The following is a 22,752-nucleotide window of genomic DNA, read 5'->3' as shown; positions in this document are numbered from 1 at the left end:
ACGAAAAAATTGCATAGAAATATTTCGATGAATAGCAGATAAGAACAATTCTGACTGGTTTTTAAAATTTTTAGCTTTCTCAGCAAAGCAAAATGAAATGAAATGTTATTGAACTGTTTCCGAGGAAAAATTATTTCGCGTGATGAAATAACTTAATAAGTAATTTTAATCTTTTGTGTAGGATTAAAGTTTAATAAAATGGGATAAAAAGAATGGAAAGTTCATCTAAAATTTTATTGCTTATTTCACACTGTTTTATCCTGCATCATATAAATAATGTAATATTTTGCAATTTGAATTAACAATTTATGCGTTCTAATGAGGACTAATAGATAAATGTTTATTCCATTATAATTTATAACATACTAGATAATAGTCAAGGCTTAAAATGTTTTATTTACAAAAGATCATACTTAAATTCTGCAAAATTCATAATTTTTTTTTATAATTTTAGTAGCTTTTTTTACTAACGATTTTATGCAATTTTCTATGTTTTAGTATTAAATTATTTTATTCTGAATATCATATGAAATGTTTTTGATATCAAATCAAGATTATGTTTATAATAAAAACCATGCAATTAAATTATAGCAATTTTAAAATTCCTACATGGTGAAAAGTTCTGATAAAGTTACTACACTGAATGGTTTTAACATTTCTGGTAAAAAAACGGCAGCATAATTTTTATTAAAAAATTAAAAACCAAATTATGGGGTATTTAAACCCTCCATTTGGTAATTTTTTCCCGTTAATGGTTTATCGGACATTTTTTGATTATTCTGATTTTCAAAAATACAGTTCTCATAATAACACATTTAGTAAAAAATTCAAAACTGAAACGTAAATTTAATCGAATAAATGGTTTTTATGCCATTCTCTAAGGCTTGGCGAACAAGCTCTAAGGTATCATGATTAAATTACCAAATTTTACCACTTATCAAATTTTAACACACATTATAAAGCCATATTTTATTGTTAATTTTACAAAAATCATTGCAGAACCGCTTCGGTGAGATTTACGGAGCTTTATTGGTGTTCCCATAAAGCTAGAAACACGTAAATTTTACCATTTTCTGGTAGTTTTGACCATATTTTTTTCTCAATGTCGATTGTTTTTCTCATGCATTGAACAATTTAATTTGATTTACTGGATGCATTAAACTTCCAAAACATATCCTTCTACGTTGTATCATAATTAAGTTAAAATTTGATACTTGATATTATAGTTTGATTTGACTTTTTAAATCTGGACAAATTAGTCATTTTCATCATTTTTATTGTTATAAACTAGTTTTTAATAGAAAAGGTTTTGTTCATTACAAGCATCCTTAAATTTTTTACTTATTACTAAAACTTTCATTAGATTCAAAGTGAATTACAATTTATTATGGTAAAAATTATTGTTTTTAAATGAGGATTAAAATATTGCTTTGATTATGGTTTAAAATATTGTTTTTAACATTTCTGCAATTCAAATAAAATAAATTTTCTTCAAAGTTCTGATTAAGATATAATTTTTTCTTCTTCTAAAAAACTTACAGCTATACTAGAATTATTAAATATTGATTTGATGACTATTTCAGGAAGACAATTGCAAAATATATGCAGAATAATTTATTAAATGAAACTATTGTCAAAATATCCAGTATGCCTGATAAAGTGCTATTTTTGGTATTGTCCCTATAGGGAATCTAACTGTGTAAAGGCAAACGTATACCGGGCAGTAGCACTTAATCTTAAAAAAAAGCATCAGGCACTTAATAGAAACGTAAATGTCTATTACACAGGTGGAACGCGTATTGGGACATTACCTTATTTTTTTCATTAAATGAATTTTATTTCACAAAGTTTCTCTATCTACATAGAAATTATTCACGCATACATTATAGGTGAATTTTGAACTTCATTTAGAAGAGATTTTGTTTGATTTGTCTTTAGTGGCACAAGTTAAGGGCAACAGGGCACTGTTAAACAATTTGGAACACGCTGAGCCACAACAGTGAATAAAATTGCGGCAACCTAAATACAAAGCCAAGTTAAACCATCTTAGAGAGCTTAATAATTCTTCTTAAAGTTGACTATGCGAAAAATTTGACTTAAATTGAGTAAAAAAAGGGTTGAGTTTAATTTCTTATTAGTATTGCAACAAAAATTTGGGTAATAATACAGCACAAGAATGGTCCAATTTTTCTGAAAGTAGGATAAAAGTAGAGAAAATTGCCTCCTCAAAACACTTTTTTATTGTCGTAATTGAATTTTACAACGTAAAAACTTCCCGGTAGAATAAAGACGCAATTTTGATTAAAATCGTAGTTTAAGGAGTCACACACCCAAAAAAATTATTAAACTATCGAAAAAAAATTATTGTCTTATTAAAATTTCAAACAATTCCTAGTAAACTAAAAATATATTCATATAACTCTATGTAAATTAGTTAAAAATTTGTGGGCAATTTCAGGTAAAAAAGTAGCAGGAAAAGGAATTTTTTTATATTATTTTTCACGCGGATGTTTTTTTTTTGCCCGTGGTAACAAGTTATTTTAATACTACACAAAGACCTTTATCTAGTAAAGCTAGAGCGTCGAAGTTCACTTTCTTATAATCATCATGTTATAGTTAACAACATTGCGCAATTAATTTAACTATTTAAAAATTATTAAAGTTTTAGCAACATATTATGCTTGTGGAATCGATTTAAAGTTTTCATTCTTCCTTGATTCTTTACATAATTAGTCACAGAAGAATTTCTAATCGATAATCACATTATTGCTCAGATTTGTAGAGTTGATTATTGTAATCATCAAAAGGAAAATCATTTTAAAGAAATAGTCAAATAATAATAGGAATTAATGTCATCGTCAATAAATAATAATTTTAAAAAAAAGTTAGAAATGAAGGAAATTTCTGTGAACGTTTTTCAGTCATTTAAAGAAAATGGTTGTCAATAATTTCAGCCATGGATGGCAGAAAATATTCTAAGTTTCTAAAAGCGCGCTAAAATCAAAAACTAAGTTCAATGATCAGTCCATTTCTACCTTCACCTTGACCGACGCGTTTTCTCAAAACGAAAATTCGATTCTTCAACTCCAAAATCCGATGCATGCAAAAGTGTGAACCCATGTTCTTAAACAAACAACAAACGCACGATGAAACCATTCCTTCGACCGATTTACCTCATAAATAAGTTTGTTTTGCATTTTCACTCTCCTCATTATCTCATTCAATCAAATGTAAAATTACTCGACTTAGATAAAAAAAAAATCTATTTAAAATGGCCTATATTCATAATTAAATATTGTGATATTGATTAAGGGCGACCCCGGTAATGTGTGAAAAAGACAATGACACTATAGTTAAAAGTATTTCCTATCTAGTCCTGTTTGGTCGCTTTTTTTAGAGCCTTCCCTCATCCAATCTATTGTTCTGTTTGCAGAGGTGTTACTGTTGGTGGTTCGTAGTGTGTGTGTCCTAGTGACCCATAACCCGCAGCTGCTAGGTATCAGTTTTGAAGCCTCATCGCCTAGGCACTTGCGGCCCAGGCCTGCGTGGGTGCTTGATGGGTAAAGTTGACAGCAAAAGAGAGCCGGTTTAAGGCCGTGCTTGCATGCTTAGACAGTGGGTGCACTACAATGGATACAATGCAGGTAATTTGTGATTGTCTTAGCTATTGTTATTCTCATGTAAACAAAATGTGTGCTTTATTTTTTAATATAAATCAAAATTGAAGATCAGTATAAATTATATCAACCTTAAACAATGACAGTAGTATATAAGAACTCGAATTGTGATTATATTTTTATAAAACTATGAATGTTTTGTATACGCTGTAGGTATTTACGTATCTTGGGCAGGAATGCGTTCCTTTGATTAAGACAATTTATGCAGCTTTTTTTACATGTACTTTAAGATTACTATTATTTTACTTTGTTTATATTCTAGACACTTTTTCTTACGACAACACGAGTTAATGTAAAGTAAGTTCGTAAAATTACTATACATTATTTTGCTGGTTTTTATATTCTTAACAATGTTTGCAACAACACGAGACGGGACTTTCAATAACTTAGTTCACTGAACTTAGTTCACAAACTTACTATACTTTATTTTGCAGGGTTTTTATATACTTGACATCGTTAATTACAACAACACGAGGATGGAATTTCAATAAATACGAAGAACTGAACTTAGTTCATAAACTTACTATTTTAATCTATAATACGAAAAACTGATTTCTTTTGTTTTGTTAATAAAGTGACAGAGAGCTAATATTTTAACATTTTTGAATACTAATACTGAACCATATAATTGTTATATTAAACTACAATATCTTTCAAATTTTGTTGGAAATTTACTTGTAAGATATTTAACTTTGATCCTATATCCTAGTGAAGTTGTTTTAAATTTTCTTTTACCATAATATTTACCAACTTGGATATTCAAATGGTTCAAATCTAATAAATATACTGACAGCACATTATGGTTCATTATACTTTGTATTATCCCGCTAACGTTTAAGTCGAAATTTTAAATTAAAAATTTGTATATCGCTACATAACATAAAAAGATAATGATCTAAAATCACTACTAATTGTTACTGGGGTAGTAGTAGTGGCAAAAAAAATTAGGGTAAGATCCTTATTTAAAAAATAAGATCTGAAATTCATTAGACGACATTAACATGGATTTAATAAAAACTATATACTATATATTCATTTTACGGTATTTTCATTTCGTTCTATTTTGATTAGTGATATATTTAATATACATTTATTAAATTTATTTTCAACTGTTTTTTAACAATTACAATGTTTATTTATTACTTAACGTTTATCATTTGAGTTATTTTCGTTATATTTTTATTAAAATGAAAAATACCAATCATGATGATCTTTTTCACAAGTAACTGAAGGTGTTGTTCCTTTATAACATTATAAAGTAATCCGATAATATAATGTTATTAAGTAACATTTTATTATAAACATATAAAATTACTATTTTACAATTATTAAATAATAAATAAGTGTAACCGTGAATTGATTAAGAATTTAAAAACTAATTTGTGGAAGAAGTTGAAATGGTAATCAAGAAAAAGGATTAGGCTTAAATTTTATCCCAATAGAATCGGAAATGAAATCTGTGAAACTAAATCCGTAAGAATGAAATAAAATATTTTGAGCTCTTTTAAATGAATAGATTTTAGTTCTGAGCTATAAATGTATTAATCTTCAGGAAACAAAAATTATTGAGAAACTATTCCGACGGGTAGTAAGAATCAGATAGCAGAGGCCAAAACATTCTAGTAATAAAAAATCTTAAAGATATTGTATTGCCGAAAATTACGTTAAATGCAAATAAATTGATTAATAAAATATAAAAAAATTATTATCAGTTCCTTTAGTAAAAACTTCTTTCTTTATGAATGCAAAAAAATAAAAATTGTGTTATAACTACGTTTCTATTTCTCTATTAAATATTAATATGTAGTAGAATTTTCGGAACTGATATGTTTTACCAAAAAGCTTTATAATTGTTCATATCTAAAGCAATTATAATAAAGTAAAAAATATATATTATAAAAAATATAATAATAAAATGTAATGAAAAAAAAAATAATAAAAAAATATAATAAAATAAAATAATAGTAAAATAAAAAAATATAATAAAATAAAAATAGGAACGTACTTTTTATAGTACTAAAATGGTAAACGCATCTTGCATTGGAAGTTGTTTTTTATTTATTATATTAAAATATTAAATGTAGTAAAGGCTTAGATTAGGAGCAGCGTGAGCGATGATAAAAATGTTTATTTTTGTTCTGACACAAAATATGTTCTGTTCTAACCATGTGTTTTGTTGTGTAAAAAAAAAAAAATTACTTTGGGACTATAATGTATTGAACTTTAAAAAGTCAAACCAAAAACAATGTATGAGATTGCCGTAGATTTAGAAATAAGCACAAAAGGAAGTTAGAAATACAATTGCATGAATTTTTGAAGCAGAAACAAGGGGTTTTATATTTTTTTTAGTTCCTTCTTTTTTCTTTCCTTTTTTTAGTAATTTTTTTTCTATTTCTTTATTATATAAACGAAATTGCTTCACTTTTAAATTTTTTTAGGATAAAAAAATAATGGCAAAGATATGTCACTAGCATTTCAGTCACATGAATAAAATTACGGAATGTAATAAAGTAAATAAATCAAGCTATTATTATTTCTATGTAGAGAACACTATGCAATACTTTTCCTCGTGAGAATTTAGGTATTCTCTGTTAGGGCTGCTATAGTTTCCATATAAGCAATTTCATGAATTAATTGATCGTATTCATATTAGTGCTATAATATTTAATCAATGTTGTCATTTTTAAAATTTACACAACTGGAATTAATTTATGAATTACGTGCTAAATAGATTAAACATTTAATTGTTTGTTTGGCTCTAAATGTTGTTATTCAATTTATAACCAGATTTTTGTATATCATAAAAACGGAAGTGCATAAAAGATTTTTTCCTTTTTCTTTTTGTTGCCGGCGCATTCTTATTGGTCAGAAAAATCACTGAGCAAAATAAACTTTCTCGCTTGAAGATTCAGATTTCTTTGGTTATTATACGCATAAAATTGATAAAATTATTAAGGAATTATTTGATTCTAAATAATTCTAATAATTTTTAATACGTCTAATTATTCTAATAATTTCCTGATGATCTGTGATTTAAAATCGTGTGCGTATGAAATTATAAGTGTTTTAATAAATATTCGCACTTTTTAATTTTCATAAACTTTTGAATGTTTATTTTGTTTCTCCCTAAATAAAAAAATTTAAAAACCAGGAACATTGACAATTGGTATCAAAACAATCAGTTAAGTGCCAATCGGTTGTATAGTGGTCAGGGAGCTGACCTTGAGTCAGAGGGTCCCGGGTTCGATTCCCGGATAAGGTATGGATGTTCTTTCATTCTCTTCTGCATTGTGTGTCCTTCTTACTGAGGGAGCAATGTTGACCCACCTTCTATGGTGCCCAGAGGAGAGTGATCAGCAAATCTGCTCTAGTATCTGTTACAAAGACGAAAGTTAATATACGAGTAGGCATTGGAAAAAAAAACAATTATTCAAGTTGTTCCTGCAATAGGTACTTATAGGTTCTAGGAAGTTTATACAGATAATCGGTTACTGATAATACTCATTGGTGTATGAAATACAGCAATATCGCGACTATTAATGGTAACAATATATATGGAATATGAAAATACCACGATCTTTATTGATAACAATAATAATCTAAAGCTATAATATCGTGATCATTATCAATAACTGTTAATAAATACCGAAAAAAACCCAGTAAGAATATCGTGATATTATCTTTTTGATAACTATCGAAAATATAATGTCGCGAAACTTTATACATAACGATAATTAATAAATCCAGTATTTTCGGGAGTGTTGATATATTTTATTTGAAAAGCGAAGATATTTGTTAATACAAAAATAATATGAATTAATTTAAGTTATCGTGGTATAATGTCGATATTTGTTGCATTGTATTGTGATATTAAAATTCGGCTGTTACCGTTTACTGGGAGAAGATTTTCGTATTAGCGACAACTCGGGAAAGCAGTCACCATTTCAGATAAGTACCTGTCTAAAACTTTTAAATCTAAATTATTTATTTTGAGAAAAAGATATTAAAAAATGTATCGATGATTTTTGCTTTCTCTATGTTTCTGGCTTTAAAAATTCATAAAACAATTTTCTAATAATTTTTTCTTCCTGAATTATAAATTTTGTTTATTTTCTTATTCTAGATACACTTCGCATATATGATTATCATATGGTTACTAAGCTCAAGCGTAGTGCTCACACAATTTCTTTCAACCATAGGTAAGTTTTGATTATATATTCGAATGTTCTACATATTTAATGTCTATTCTTTGCTAATATCGATGACAACGAATCATGGTTGAATAAATTTTAAAATTGCTTTCGAACTTATTTTATTTCATTTCACGTAATTAGAAAAAAATATGCAAAAGAATATTTTAAAGCAATAAATTGTATTTTTCTGAAAGTGATTTAAGTAGCAAATCATAAAAGTCACATTACGTTTAACTAAATAGATGGTGCATTTTTACCAACTTTTGGGGCAATATATGGACAATTTGAAACATCATTTAAAGTCTTTTGTGTTTTCTTTTTCCAATAATACGTGATGAATTGGAAAAATTAAATTGTGTAAACAGAGTGCAAACCTTCTTAAAAGGTTTCAAAAAGTAGAGTCAATTTGAAAGTTAAAATTTGTATCTCGTTTTTGTTTTCCCGTTATGCAGAAGCGAGGTAAACGACAATACACACGATTTGACCATCCTTCCATAAAACTGTGCTTTAACCGTAAATATAAATGCTTGAACCGTAAAAAGCCGTTTTTTTACCGTTGAATGCTGATGTGGGAATTAGTCTTTTATTCTTAAAATTATCTTAAATTAACACGGTAAATTTTACCATATTCTAGTAGTTTTGATCATACTTCTTTTCTCAGCGTAACCAGTTCTCATACATTGCTGATCAAATATGATTTGTAGGCAATCAGTCCTCATACATTTTTGATGAGTTTGTTGATGATCAATTCTGATTATTTGATAACAAGTTCTAGCAATTCGCTGATAAATAAGCACTTTTTTTTAAATATTCCAGCCGCTCTTAGAAGTCAGTGTCATTGCATGGAATACTGGGAATGCGTTGGATCTGGTGGAAAACCATATTCTTATTGCTCATACAGCAGCAAAGTATGCTGCTTCATTGATCCGAATGCCGTGTCCATAGGAATCTTACCTATTCAGAAGAAATCTGAAAATTGTGGAACCAAAGGTCCTCATGATGAGAGAGATGGTTTTACAGAACCTGGAGAATGGGCCTGGCATGTAAGAAAACATATATTTTTTTTAATATTTTCTTTATCTGAAAAATAGAATAGTTTTCTCCTTCAACAAAACTGAAATTCTGCTTCAGAGTCTACTGTTTGTAAATTTCTCAAATTTTACGTAAATTGTTCTTGAGATGAGAGACAATTTTGCTTTATTAAGGTCAAATAGTAGAAAAAAACGTTATTTTAATTTCATTTTTAAATAAATAAACGTTTGTAATATTATTATCGAAGCAAATTTCCCCCCCCCATATGTATGTATGTATGTATGTATGTATGTATGTATGTATGTATGTATGTATGTATGTATGNTTAAAAGATTATGAAAAAAAATAAGTCCAGTGCACAATTAATTATGAAATCATCGTTAAATAAAAAAGATTTAATATGAACATTAAAAAATTTAAATACATATTAAGTATTACAATGAACATGAAATAATGATGAGAATAAAGAAAAATGAATAATAATAAGCAAAGAAATAATGAGCATCAAAATGAATAGTTAAAATTTTATGCATTAAAAATTTCTTTGAACTATGAGGTTTGTTCCATTAGCAATAATTTTATTATTGAATAATATAAATTAAAATTTTTCATATCATAAATCAAGTGCCCCATTGAGGTATGAGAACATGACTATACGAAGTTAAATTTTGTACAATTCAGCCTTTTTCATATTTTTATTTCTGAGGTTTATTTATAAGAATCGGGAGCTCATTTTTCAGTAAAAAAAGAAGTTTTCGAAACTTGTAACAATTTTAAAATAGGGATATCAGAATTCAGTACAATGCTGTCAGAAACTGTTTGTTTATTATTTCATTGGAAAAAAAGAAATGTCAATTTCTAGTTTCTATTAGCTCGGTGCAACAAAGTTCAAAACTATTTCTGAGAAACGCAACCAAAATTTAAAGCTTCATGTGTACTATTTGTTTTGCAACTTCTTATTAGCAGTTGTAAATTAAAAACCTCACATTCCCCCTACTTGCAGTTCAGAAACAAAGCACTACATTATAGATCACGTGATAAATTTTATTTTGAAAATTGCAGAATTCGTATCAACCAGTCATCAGTGGGATTCGAACCTGGGTTACTTCATTAGAAGGTGATCGCTCTATCCCCTGAGCCACCATGACTCTCACAATTATTTATTGATGGAAATGTTGCAACTATTCAAAATGTTTTTTTTATAGGTTTTCCACTTCAATTAAAATAACTTTTAATCTTTTTTTTAGCACTTCTCCAAATGTTTTAAAAGTTCGCCTTGGAGAACACGATGTTTCTTCTACATCAGAGCCTTACAATTATGAAGAGTTCGATGTTAAAAGGATTGTTGTGTACCCAACTTTTAATAACCGATCGCTGCTGCATGATATTGCTCTCGTTCAACTAAATAGACCAGCTAAACGGAGAGCTAATGTAAATGTGGTATGCATGCCTTCTGAAGGGACAACCAACAATGAACTTATTCTTTCTCACAAATGTTTTGTTACTGGCTGGGGCAAGGAAATCGGAAGTAAGAGGTTTTCAACTCTATGCCTTCTTTATTATCTTTTATCTTGTCTTCTGAACGTCTACAGAGTGGCCATAATTAAAGTAAAAGTGCTTAATGCCCGATAATGAAAAAAAAGGACTGAACCAAATCAGATCATACTTGGTGTAGATACTATTTAGATTAGAAATTAGATTTTTTAAATGAAAAATATTGCTCGGTTTTTCTCTATCAGGGGTTAAAATGGCATTGTATGGATACTGGATATTTTCCTGTGATAAAATGGCATAGCAAGTACAGAAAATTAGCATTTTCAAACATTTTAATATCAGCATCACTTTTACATTTACAATTGGATGCCTGCAAGGGACGTATTCGTAGGTAAATCATGGTATTGGTCCATTCAAAAGCCAATCAGGTTCGACACACACGCGTGATGTCGCTTACAGGTATCCAATTAAATCTGATTTAAATCACATGGTTAGGCATAATCACTTTACTTCTGCTCGAATTGCATGTATCCAAATGCTTTTTGTATTTATTTTGTATAAAAACTTTAGTAATCATGATTTCCCTGAGCAATCGTAAATTTTTCGCGTGAAAACTGGGTTATTTGTAGTTAGTCTTTTATAAATTAAGTTCCAGCATGCTGTTCCTTTTTAAGCAATGAGTGTTCCCGATGGTGCAAGTAATATGCGTTTTTAAACAATATCAAAATTCTAATATACGTTTTCAAACAATATCAAAGTTCTAATATACTTTTTTAAGCAATATCAAAATTCTAATAAACTTTTTTAAACAATATCAAAATTCTAATATGCGTTTTTAAACAATATCAAAATTCTAATATACGTTTTCAAACAATATCAAAGTTCTAATATACTTTTTTAAGCAATATCAAAATTCTAATAAACTTTTTTAAGCAATATCAAAATTCTAATATGCGTTTTTAAACAATATCAAAATTCTAATATACTTTTTTTTAACAATATTAGAATTTTGATATACGTTTTTAAACAGTATCAAAATTTTAGTTTACGTTTTCAAACAATACCAAAATTCTAACATATAAATTACTTGTTTACTTTAGGCTGCTATTTTGGAAAAACCTCAAGACCTCTACGTATGTGGAGCATCATTAGTCGATGAATATTGGATTCTTACGGCAGCTCATTGTGTTGATGAATAGTAAGAAATATGTTTACTTTATAACAAATCGCTCAAATGTTCATGAAGTATAAACAAATTGTAAAGTCCACTCTCAAAAATGAAATTCTTACTTTTGACGATTCTGCAGTCCTTGAGTTGCATTTTGTTAATATCGAGAATCATTTCGCCAAGAAATCACGTTATTTGGGAAGAAATGCGAACTATTTCCTTGACTTGGAACCTAAACGCTGTGCATTGTGGGAGTTAATTAACTAGAATGTCAAAACTGAAATAAAAACTAGACGATCGAAACTAGAAGAATGACGACATAAGTCGACCGATTGTATAGTGGTCAAAGAGTTAACATCAAACTAGGAAGATCCCGGGATCGAATCCCATTCGGGCATGGATGTAATTTATCTCTTTGTTCAATCTGTCTTTCTTGTGTTGTAGGGGTGACGTTGATCCACCTATATAGAGCTTACGAAAAAATGATCAACCATGGCATCAAGAAGTGGCTATAGTTATTTCGTCACTTTGACGAAACGTTCGCTCGGAGCATGTACCGGAAAGTTCTTGAGATTTGAGTATCCATTTTTTACAATGCACTCCAAAAATAGTAAGCCATTGATCAATAATCTAATAGACGTTAAGGCGCCACAATTTTATGACCAAAAGCATGATGGTGACAATGTGTTCACCAGCCGTTTCAGCTGATAACCATGTATCGGTTGATATGATTTCAGTTCTACTCTCAATAACTTTACCATAGTGTTTTAATATTGAATTAAGTTTAGTATAAACTGGAATAATTAATTAAGTTTTGAAATCTTACTCCTTTTTACACACTTTTGTTGTTTGCATTAACTCTGTAAATAAAATTTTAAGAAGGTTAAAAGAATATGAAAAAAAATAAGTCCAGTGCACAATTAATTATGAAATCATCGTTAAATAAAAAAGATTTAATATGAACATTAAAAAATTTAAATACATATTAAGTATTACAATGAACATGAAATAATGATGAGAATAAAGAAAAATGAATAATAATAAGCAAAAAAATAATGAGCATCGAAATGAATAGTTAAAATTTTATGCATTAAAAATTTCTTTGAACCATGAGGTTTGTGCCATTAGCAATAATTTTATTATTGAATAATATAAATTAAAATTTTTCATATCATAAATCAAGTGCCCTATTGAGATATGAGAACATGACTATACGAAGTAAAATTTTGTACAATTCAGCCTTTTCCATATTTTTATTTCTGAGGTTTATTTATAAGAATCGGGAGCTCATTTTTCAGTAAAAAAAGAAGTTTTCGAAACTTGTAACAATTTTAAAATAGGGATATCAGAATTCAGTACAATGCTGTCAGAAACTGTTTGTTTATTATTTCATTGGAAAAAAAGAAATGTCAATTTCTAGTTTCTATTAGCTCGGTGCAACAAAGTTCAAAACTATTTCTGAGAAACGCAACCAAAATTTAAAGCTTCATGTGTACTATTTGTTTTGCAACTTCTTATTAGCAGTTGTAAATTAAAAACCTCACATTCCCCCTACTTGCAGTTCAGAAACAAAGCACTACATTATAGATCACGTGATAAATTTTATTTTGAAAATTGCAGAATCCGTATCAACCAGTCATCAGTGGGATTTGAACCTGGGTTACTTCATTAGAAGGTGATCGCTCTATCCCCTGAGCCACCATGACTCTCACAATTATTTATTGATGGAAATGTTGCAACTATTCAAAATGTTTTTTTTATAGGTTTTCCACTTCAATTAAAATAACTTTTAATCTTTTTTTTAGCACTTCTCCAAATGTTTTAAAAGTTCGCCTTGGAGAACACGATGTTTCTTCTACATCAGAGCCTTACAATTATGAAGAGTTCGATGTTAAAAGGATTGTTGTGTACCCAACTTTTAATAACCGATCGCTGCTGCATGATATTGCTCTCGTTCAACTAAATAGACCAGCTAAACGGAGAGCTAATGTAAATGTGGTATGCATGCCTTCTGAAGGGACAACCAACAATGAACTTATTCTTTCTCACAAATGTTTTGTTACTGGCTGGGGCAAGGAAATCGGAAGTAAGAGGTTTTCAACTCTATGCCTTCTTTATTATCTTTTATCTTGTCTTCTGAACGTCTACAGAGTGGCCATAATTAAAGTAAAAGTGCTTAATGCCCGATAATGAAAAAAAAGGACTGAACCAAATCAGATCATACTTGGTGTAGATACTATTTAGATTAGAAATTAGATTTTTTAAATGAAAAATATTGCTCGGTTTTTCTCTATCAGGGGTTAAAATGGCATTGTATGGATACTGGATATTTTCCTGTGATAAAATGGCATAGCAAGTACAGAAAATTAGCATTTTCAAACATTTTAATATCAGCATCACTTTTACATTTACAATTGGATGCCTGCAAGGGACGTATTCGTAGGTAAATCATGGTATTGGTCCATTCAAAAGCCAATCAGGTTCGACACACACGCGTGATGTCGCTTACAGGTATCCAATTAAATCTGATTTAAATCACATGGTTAGGCATAATCACTTTACTTCTGCTCGAATTGCATGTATCCAAATGCTTTTTGTATTTATTTTGTATAAAAACTTTAGTAATCATGATTTCCCTGAGCAATTGTAAATTTTTCGCGTGAAAACTGGGTTATTTGTAGTTAGTCTTTTATAAATTAAGTTCTAGCATGCTGTTCCTTTTTAAGCAATGAGTGTTCCCGATGGTGCAAGATCAGATTCAAGTAACCTCCTCGTTTCTGCATAAAATTTGCTTGCAGCACGTTTCTGCTAAGGAAAAACACGATTGCTAAAATGATTTATAAAATATAAGTATAAAACGTAATTGTGACTGTAAATACGATAGCAAAATCAAAATACGTTTAAAATATTAATATTTAAAAACATTTTTGTACTTGCATTGTTTGTTTTACTCTAAAAACTGTTTTATAGTGCTACTGTAACCCCTGGCGAAACAGAACTGTATCTGTTTGTTTAAATCAATTCTTATTGTCTAAATAACACTAATTAAAAATTGTTTCTTTATGGGGGGAAAAACACCTTTATTTTAATAATGGCCGTCTTGTATAATATGTACCACGAAAAACTACCATTAAACAACTTATTTTGCAATAAAAATATTTGTAAGAATAATAGAATAACTAATTTACTTAAATACTGTCATAAAACTGATTATGGGAAGCATTTAATTTAATTAATATTTTGAGAATAAAATGTGTTATAAAAAAGCATTTTATTTACTGTAAACTTTTATTTAAACTAATAAGACTTATATTATGTTATTATGTTACCGCAAGTTAAAAATGAAAATTAGTAAAAAATGAAAAGAAAAGTACTTTAAAAAACTTGTTGAATAATATCGAAATTCAATTGAATGCTTATGAAACAAATCATAAAGGAATTAGTAATTATTTGGAAAAGGTTTGAAATTTCACAATTGTTATGGAAAATAAATAAAAAGTTAAGGAACTATCAAACAAATTCCATTCCTATTTTGGATTTTGTCAATTTAAATTAATTAAACATGGTGGAAAAATGTGTGTAACTTATAAATAAAAAATTTGTTTTGACCATATTTGAAAATGAATGATAAATTATTATAAAGATTTATCTTCTATAGAGAGTTACTTTCGGATAAACGAGTTTTATAATTGGGTACAAAAAGTTTTTGATTTGCTCAAATATTTCCAGAAATACGAAGAAGTGAGCTCGAGGTGAAATTAACCCTCTGGACCCCAAACTTTCGATCGCCTAAACTATTGTGAAAATATTTTCCAGCTAGCAACCATTCCCATATTTTGAGAGTCATGAATCTAAGTTGGTTAGAGAAGAAAAACATGTCTTTTTTTAGTTAAAGTATATTTTTTGCTCATATAAGTTCTGCTCATATAAGTTTGCATATTTATGCTTAGCCCCAAGAATTGTTAAGATAGTACGTGGAAATCCAATCATCTGATCAAAAGTTATTAAGGTGTTCGGTTAGTACATTTCTTTTGTGCTTTTTAGTAAGCAAAGCGTAACAATGCTTTTAATATTGAGTCGGAAGTCTACTTTTCTTTATAAAATCCAGTGTGAAGTAAAATTAGCTATAATTCATCAGTATGTTTTATAATTTAAGGAGTCTTTCTCTTTTGCAAATAAAATAAGTCACTAATAACCATACGCAAGCAATGAAATCGTACGGAGATACCTTTTATTTAAATGAAAATTAGTTTATTTCTTAATCTTAGCTAATTTTTTAGTTAATTTTTCAACGTCATTCAATTTTAATAAGTATTTAAATTAAAATCTTCATTTAATTTTACTTATTTAATTTCCTAAAAACATCTAAATAAGCATTTTTTTGTTTTGTTTTATAATAATGTTTGGAACGCTTCAAAAATATCTAACCACAATTTCCGATCAATTCATAAAGAGTTTTTTAAGACAAACAATTTAACGGTTTTTAAACTTTAGTAGTTTACTTCAAGGACTGAATTGCTATTCTTAAACTACATCTTCAACATTTAAGCGCAGAAAAGCGTAACCGATAGGATATCAATGGAATTCCACCGATTTTTTTAAGAAATTAAATTTTTTTTGGATGGGCTATAAAATTATCGGGAAGTTTATGACTGTGAAGGACACAATCTTCAAACAACTTATTTATAAATCCTATTACAAATATTTTTTAGCTTTTATTTTCGCCACCGCCCTTGAAGCGTTGTTTCACGCACAATAAAATACGTTTCACACAAGAATGCTTCACGTGATTTGGAGATCGCACTTTAAGTGTTTGTTTTGAAGAAATTCAAATATGTACTTCCGCAAAGAATACTGAACCTAACCACTGGATGCCTGATTGAAGATTTTTTGTAAAACAAAGAAACTATGGTGTTTAGGGATAGTTTAAATCTTCATTCTTAGTTAAGAGGACGCCAATTCGTTTCGAAAAGATTCTCCCTTAGTATGGAGTCCTCTTAAGGATGTTTGCTTCTTATGTGAAAATGTAGGAAAGTACAGCATAGATATTTTCTAAGACACGTTAAAATTAATTACAGTTCTTAACGCAGAATATTTTTTAACATGAAATGTGTTTTAATGTCCTTATTTAATTCTAAACTAAAATCTTAAAGTTTGAGATGAAATAATTAAAAAAGAGTCCTCCCCCCCCCCAAAGAAAACTTTTATAAATTTACTTACGAATTTTTGCTGAATTATTTTTTTAATGCAAGAAAAGTTCTAATAACTTTACTTTATTCGAAAATGAAATTATAATGCTAAAAAAAAAAAAAATTTATTCTTTCTCCCCAAAACACAAACTCCTGCTGCCGTGTATTTTTTTATTTATTTATTTGTTTTTGAAAAATTTTTTTTTTTGATATCTCTATTTTATTCGAAAACAAAGCTTAAAGCTTAAAATAATAAAAAAATGTATTTTTCGCCTCGTCCTAAAAAAACACGAACTCTTGCTGCAGAGTATTTTTATTTATTTATTTTTGAGAAATGTGCTTTCATACCTTTATTTTATTCTAAATTTTTATGCCGAATATATTTTAATATCTTAAGCCAGTTTCAAAGTAAAATGAGAAAGTTTTAAAAAGAAAAGTAATTCTCTAACTTAAAAAGAAAGGGGGAAAAAACACGAAAAGCTTGCGAGCTTTTGCTTCAGAAATTGTTTTTATTGCAAAATGTGTTTTAATATTTTTATTTATTCACGAGTAAAATAGTAAAATTTAAAATAAAAAAAATATTAATAAAAAGTTGTGCAATTCTCTTAGAAAAAAGCAAACAAACCTTTGCTAGGTTATGGGGGACCATTGAGGTTAAGCTCCATAATTTAGAAACCAACAGCGTGATAGTGGCAATGTGTGCAGCGCAACGGTCACCTTTGCATGCAACAGGCTGTAACCAATCGATTTAAAGCTCAGTGAACAACAAACCATTGATCGGGTGTTAAACACCAATTCTTATTAATGTCAGTATAGTGTTTTTATCACAATGCAATCATGGCTCACTTTAAGGCATCAATGTTTATTAAAATATGGAAGATCGAGATAGTATTTTAAATATTTGTTTTTAAGAAATTTCAGCACTCATTATTCAAAAGTACATTGAGTTTAATAGCAGAATGGAGGACTGAAGCAATTTTTTTAAACTACGGTGTTTTGTGAAAACTTTTTTACTTTTGTTTTGTCTTTTTTAAGGCTGTTTTGTTCCAAATATTAAAGTATAGAAAAATATTATTATATTTTTATGTAATTTTGTTTTCGACAATAAGTATGTTAAAATGTTTAAATGCTAAAAACCTAATAAATTTTAGCTGCGGAATTTTTTTCTTACTTTAAAGTATTATTTTTCAATAAAATGTAGAATATTAAGATGTTATATTTTATTGAGATGTTATATTTTATTATGTTACATTTTATTGAGAAATAATACTTTAAATAAAAGTTAGTATGAATTGAAATAAATAACTTCATTTTAAATATAAGTTTGAGATTTTTAACTACATGTCTTATAAATTTTTATACCATCATAACAAAAAATATTCTTTTAACTGCAGCATCATTGCTAGTAAGGAGAAGAAATGTTAATACATCTGCTTAACCCTTTGACGCAGAATTTTTATTAAAGATGTTCTTATACTTATTTTCATTATTCCATTGTTTTAATTTAGATCAAAATAAGCGAAAAATATTAAATTTACCATTTTGATAATTTATGGTTATGAAATACAGCTTGAAACACCGGTGACTTTTTCTTTATTAAAGGTAAAATCTTCCAATCTTCTGAGGACACAGCTCACTTCTAAACAATAATTTTTTTCATAGTTTGCACTTATTTGCAGTCATTTAGATCTAAGAGAGAGAAACAGTTATTCATAATTGAAATTTTTTTTTACAAAATAAGTTCTTGAAACATTTTTGAATATGAATGAAACAAAATTTTCAAACTATATTTTTTGTAATTTTGTCTTTTAGTAAAAATATAATTCCGATAATTTAACAAATTTTTTAGTAACTATTTGACTATTTTTAATAATTAAAAAACATTAATTATATTTTTGCTAATAATTAGAGTGACAGGAAAAAAATTATGTAAAAGGGACACCGGTGTCCCATGTGCGTTATAAAGATAAAATGTCAAAGAGATAAAATTTTCAAAAGTTCACAAATTTTATCCATGGTGAAAATTCCAAAAATAAATAAATGAATCAATAGGAAATGGACTTTTCTTACAAATATTTGCATAACCATCTGTATATGGTTTCAAATAAGAATTGTTTTATAGTAACTAGCTACGCTAAAGATGCATCTAAGGAAATTTTGTAAACTTCTTGATTTTTCAATACTGTTTTAGATAATTTACCTAACAAAATAATTTTCCTTAATTATTTTTGAAGCATTAAATTTAGTTCCAGAATAAGTAATTTTGTTCTTATTTTAAATCACTATGTGTATTATTTTTCTGTAAAATCTAATTCGAATGACTTATTTTTAGATGATGAACATACAGTCGTTTTAAAAGAAGTGAATGTACCGTTGTGGAGAAATGATGATTGCGAACGAGCTCTGAGGTTTCATTTTGGACCAAATTATAAATTACCCGCAACTTCTCTTTGCGCAGGCGCAGAGGGTAGAGACGCCTGCGATGTAAGTATATTTTTAAAAAATTCTGTACACCAATCTTAAAATATCTGCATAGGGGCAAAAATAATTGTCCATTTTTATCAAATTCGTCAATTTAAATACCATTTTATAACTTCATCCTAATAAAAGTACTAAGTTATTTTTAAATTATTTAAATAATTAAGCACTTAAGTATTTTATATCTGGCATTGAACAGTCGATCAGTTTTCGGGTTTCCTGCCATCAACATTCCACTTGTAATTTTGAACCAAACCATGTGCAGCCTTGTAATTTTGAATCAAACACAAAAGACAAGGGAACTGCAGTGGCAAGCATTGAAACAAACCAGCCGTTGAGGAGGATTTTTTAATGTGAATTAATCCGAGTTTTGCATAAAATGAAGAAGAAACCCTGTTTCAGTTTGCCAGCCAACAAGGGACTTAACCCATGATACATCTACGCGATACATTTGTGACAGCACTGCGGTCAGTGCGAGTCCAAATCAGAATTCGAATCAACCAGCCATCGCTGGGAATTGAACCTGGGTCTCCTTATTGATGAGGGTTGAGTGTTTTATCCTCTGTTGCCACTACGGATCTGAAACCAAAGTATGGTAAATATTTTCCTCAAGCGAATTAGAAGCTATTTTCATTGCCTTAGATATCTACATGGCGATGCCACGCTTTTGTTCCATACGTGAAGCGTGGAATTAATTTATACATTTGTCAAAAAATATTTTGGTAATTTATGTGTGTGTCTTTGAGATAAATGTAAATAAATAGAAATATTTTTATTCGTCTTCGTGAAAAAATATATTCAAAATATATATTCTCTGATTGCACCTCTGACGTGTTATTTCAATTTATGCAAGATTTATATATATCAAATATATGTTATTTATATATTTCAAAAAAATCATATTAGAAATAATCTACGGCCATAAAAGTTAATTCAACGATAAAACTAATCTGAAATTGCGACAAAATTTAGTTAAACATATTGATTTTAAAGATCTTTATATATAAACATTTGGGAGGCAAAAATCATTACAACTTTGAAATATGTGAATTATTAAAGAGCTTTCCTTCCACGTGAATCTTTCCCTCACAAATTGATGGATTCTGAAAAAATTTTGAAAAATTTTCAAATCTTTGAATAAGTTTATTAAATATTTTGAAGAAAATTCTGTTTCCCAGAGTCTTCTTGCATTTTTGTACTTTTATCATTAAATGCCTTTCACAGAAATTAGAAGTGATAAAAATGAGTGATCAGTTGTTTATTTAATTTAAGTCTCCGCATTTTTTTTGTTTTTTGTTTGTTTATTAACTCGCCACGTGATAGTCTTAAAAAGTTATACGAACAATAGTTTCTCTAATGCCATAGTATGTAAATATTTTTAAAATGTAATATAATTTTTTATTTTAACAGGGTGATGGTGGTGGTCCTTTGACGTGTGAAAAGAAAGGGCGATGGTATCAAGTTGGAATTGTTTCGTTCGGGATAGGATGTGGGCAACCAAACACTCCTGGAATCTACACCAGAGTAGAAAGCTACAGCAACTGGATACACAGAGTAGTTGCAACTACGCATTGAAATAGCAGTTTCTTACATTCAATATTTTTAATCTCAATAATATTAAGCAGATTCACGACGTTTAGTTTTAAAACGTTTAAAGTAAAACAATTCTCCCAACAGCCCGTTGGTTCATGGGGGTTAAGGCTCTACATTTTCAAGACTATGATTCAAGCAATGTGATCAGCACTGTGCACAATGCCATTTCAACTTCTCATCCAAGTCAAAATTCTTTATGATCCATCAAAATAATTTGATGGTTTATGTTGGTTTCAGTGCTATTCATGGTAGTCCAACATCATCCAACATTTTCCATTACGTGCACATGGTTTTAGATATGCCAACAAACTTCCATCATTTTATGATGGAAAAAGTTGCTTTAATACTATGATGGTTAACCATTAAGATTCTCATGGACCAACAATCCGTGATGGTTCATGATGGTTTTAACTATACATTTCCATAATGATTTAATGGGAATTCTTGTTGGTTCTCAGGAATATACCACCAAAACAATATTTTTTTACTGTTGGACCATCATAAATTAGTCCGAATTCCTATATTGGGATGATGGTGGTTCATGATCGTTCCAACATTGGATTTCTAAGACGCTATGATGGAAATTTGTGATAGTTCATCGTGAACAAACCGTCAAAACAAGTTGCTATTCTTGTGCTGCACCATCATAAATCAATCCGAATTCGTGCATTGAGGTAATGGTTGCTTACGTTTGTTACCATCAAGAAATATAATGGTTTTTGATATAGTTATTGATGGTTAACATCCAGATTATGTTGGTCCATCAGTGAAAAACCATTTGGCATTTCGACCTGGGAAGTAAAGCTAGTAGCAATAGGTTTGAAGTCACTGAGGATCGACCCAAAGGTCTTTACAATGACAGTTCAGTGCCTTTAACTACTGAGCCATTGCGGTTCCGCTTTGCTTACTTATAGAATCTTCGTAAGATTTGCTAAGTTGCCATATTGGTTAGTTAAATTGTGCGTAGTAAATTGAAAGGAAACACCATAAAATGATCTGACTTAATTTTTTTAAACACTTCATGTTCTAAGCAAAACTATTAGATAAGTTAATAAAATGTAGAAGTGAGCGTTTTTATACTTAATTAAGTTTTGCTATATTGGTATATCTTTCTATCCTATTGATTTAAATTCAGTTAATTTGTAAATGAGGATAATATATATATATATATATATATTTTTTTTTAATAGACTTCGTCTTGAATCCAAGAAATGTTTCATTTTAGACCATAGCATCAAAACTCAAATGAAATCTTAAAAGACTGATGTTACTAAATTATTTTATGCGTTATATCACTTATTAATGCACACTTGATAATATAAATTAACAAAAAGTGGAATATGGAACATATGGAGCAAAAAGTGGAATATGGTCAATCTCAGCATTTTCTGACTTTACCACATTCTGTTTTTAGTTTTAAATGATTAAAGCTCGTTAATTTCTTGAATGTGAGATTTATAAAAACATTCAACAAACATAGAAATATTCTCATTGAATTTGCAAATTTAAATATTTTAGAGTTTCATTTTCCTTTTAATATCCGATTTTTATTTTGAAAGACATATCACGTGCAACCATTTAGTTTCCTAATAAGCTAATTAATTACAATTATAAGCCAAGCAAAACTCATTGTATTTATTTTCATACACAGAGTAATGTATTCTGTCATCTCTGCAACAGAAAGATACACAATTAAATAACTTTTACTTGTATTTATTTAAAACTTATTTTATCACTATCTTTGAATGTTATTATAAATGTTGTTAAGTTATGGAGTTGTTGTTTTATAATAAACATTCTTTTTTAATAATTTTTGTTGTTCTATTGCTTTCAAATATTTTGAAAACAACAGTGTTAAATTGGGCTAAGTGATGAAGATTTACTTCGTAAGCAGAAGAAAGACATTGAAATTTCTCACGTTTTCTTCT

At 28.6% G+C, this 22,752-nt stretch overlaps 1 protein-coding gene across 1 annotated transcript in view; it reads left to right on the top strand.

Moving 5' to 3' along the window:
* LOC107443846 (tryptase alpha/beta-1) overlaps positions 1–21,007 on the top strand; it is a 34,737-nt gene extending 13,730 nt beyond the window's left edge. Inside the window, exons 2-8 of the mRNA XM_043041741.2 lie at positions 3,434–3,644; positions 7,801–7,876; positions 8,687–8,913; positions 11,497–11,594; positions 13,370–13,650; positions 19,086–19,237; positions 20,642–21,007. Of these exons, the coding sequence (XP_042897675.2) occupies positions 3,630–3,644; positions 7,801–7,876; positions 8,687–8,913; positions 11,497–11,594; positions 13,370–13,650; positions 19,086–19,237; positions 20,642–20,806 (1,014 nt within the window). The 5' untranslated portion in view covers positions 3,434–3,629 and the 3' untranslated portion in view covers positions 20,807–21,007. The remainder of the gene's footprint in view (positions 1–3,433; positions 3,645–7,800; positions 7,877–8,686; positions 8,914–11,496; positions 11,595–13,369; positions 13,651–19,085; positions 19,238–20,641) is intronic.
* The last annotated feature ends 1,745 nt before the right edge of the window (positions 21,008–22,752 follow it).

The sequence above is a fragment of the Parasteatoda tepidariorum genome, chromosome 3 (genome assembly GCF_043381705.1).
Source record: "Parasteatoda tepidariorum isolate YZ-2023 chromosome 3, CAS_Ptep_4.0, whole genome shotgun sequence".
NCBI classification, from domain to species: Eukaryota; Metazoa; Arthropoda; class Arachnida; order Araneae; family Theridiidae; genus Parasteatoda; species Parasteatoda tepidariorum.
This window is presented reverse-complemented; position numbering and strand designations above follow the sequence as displayed.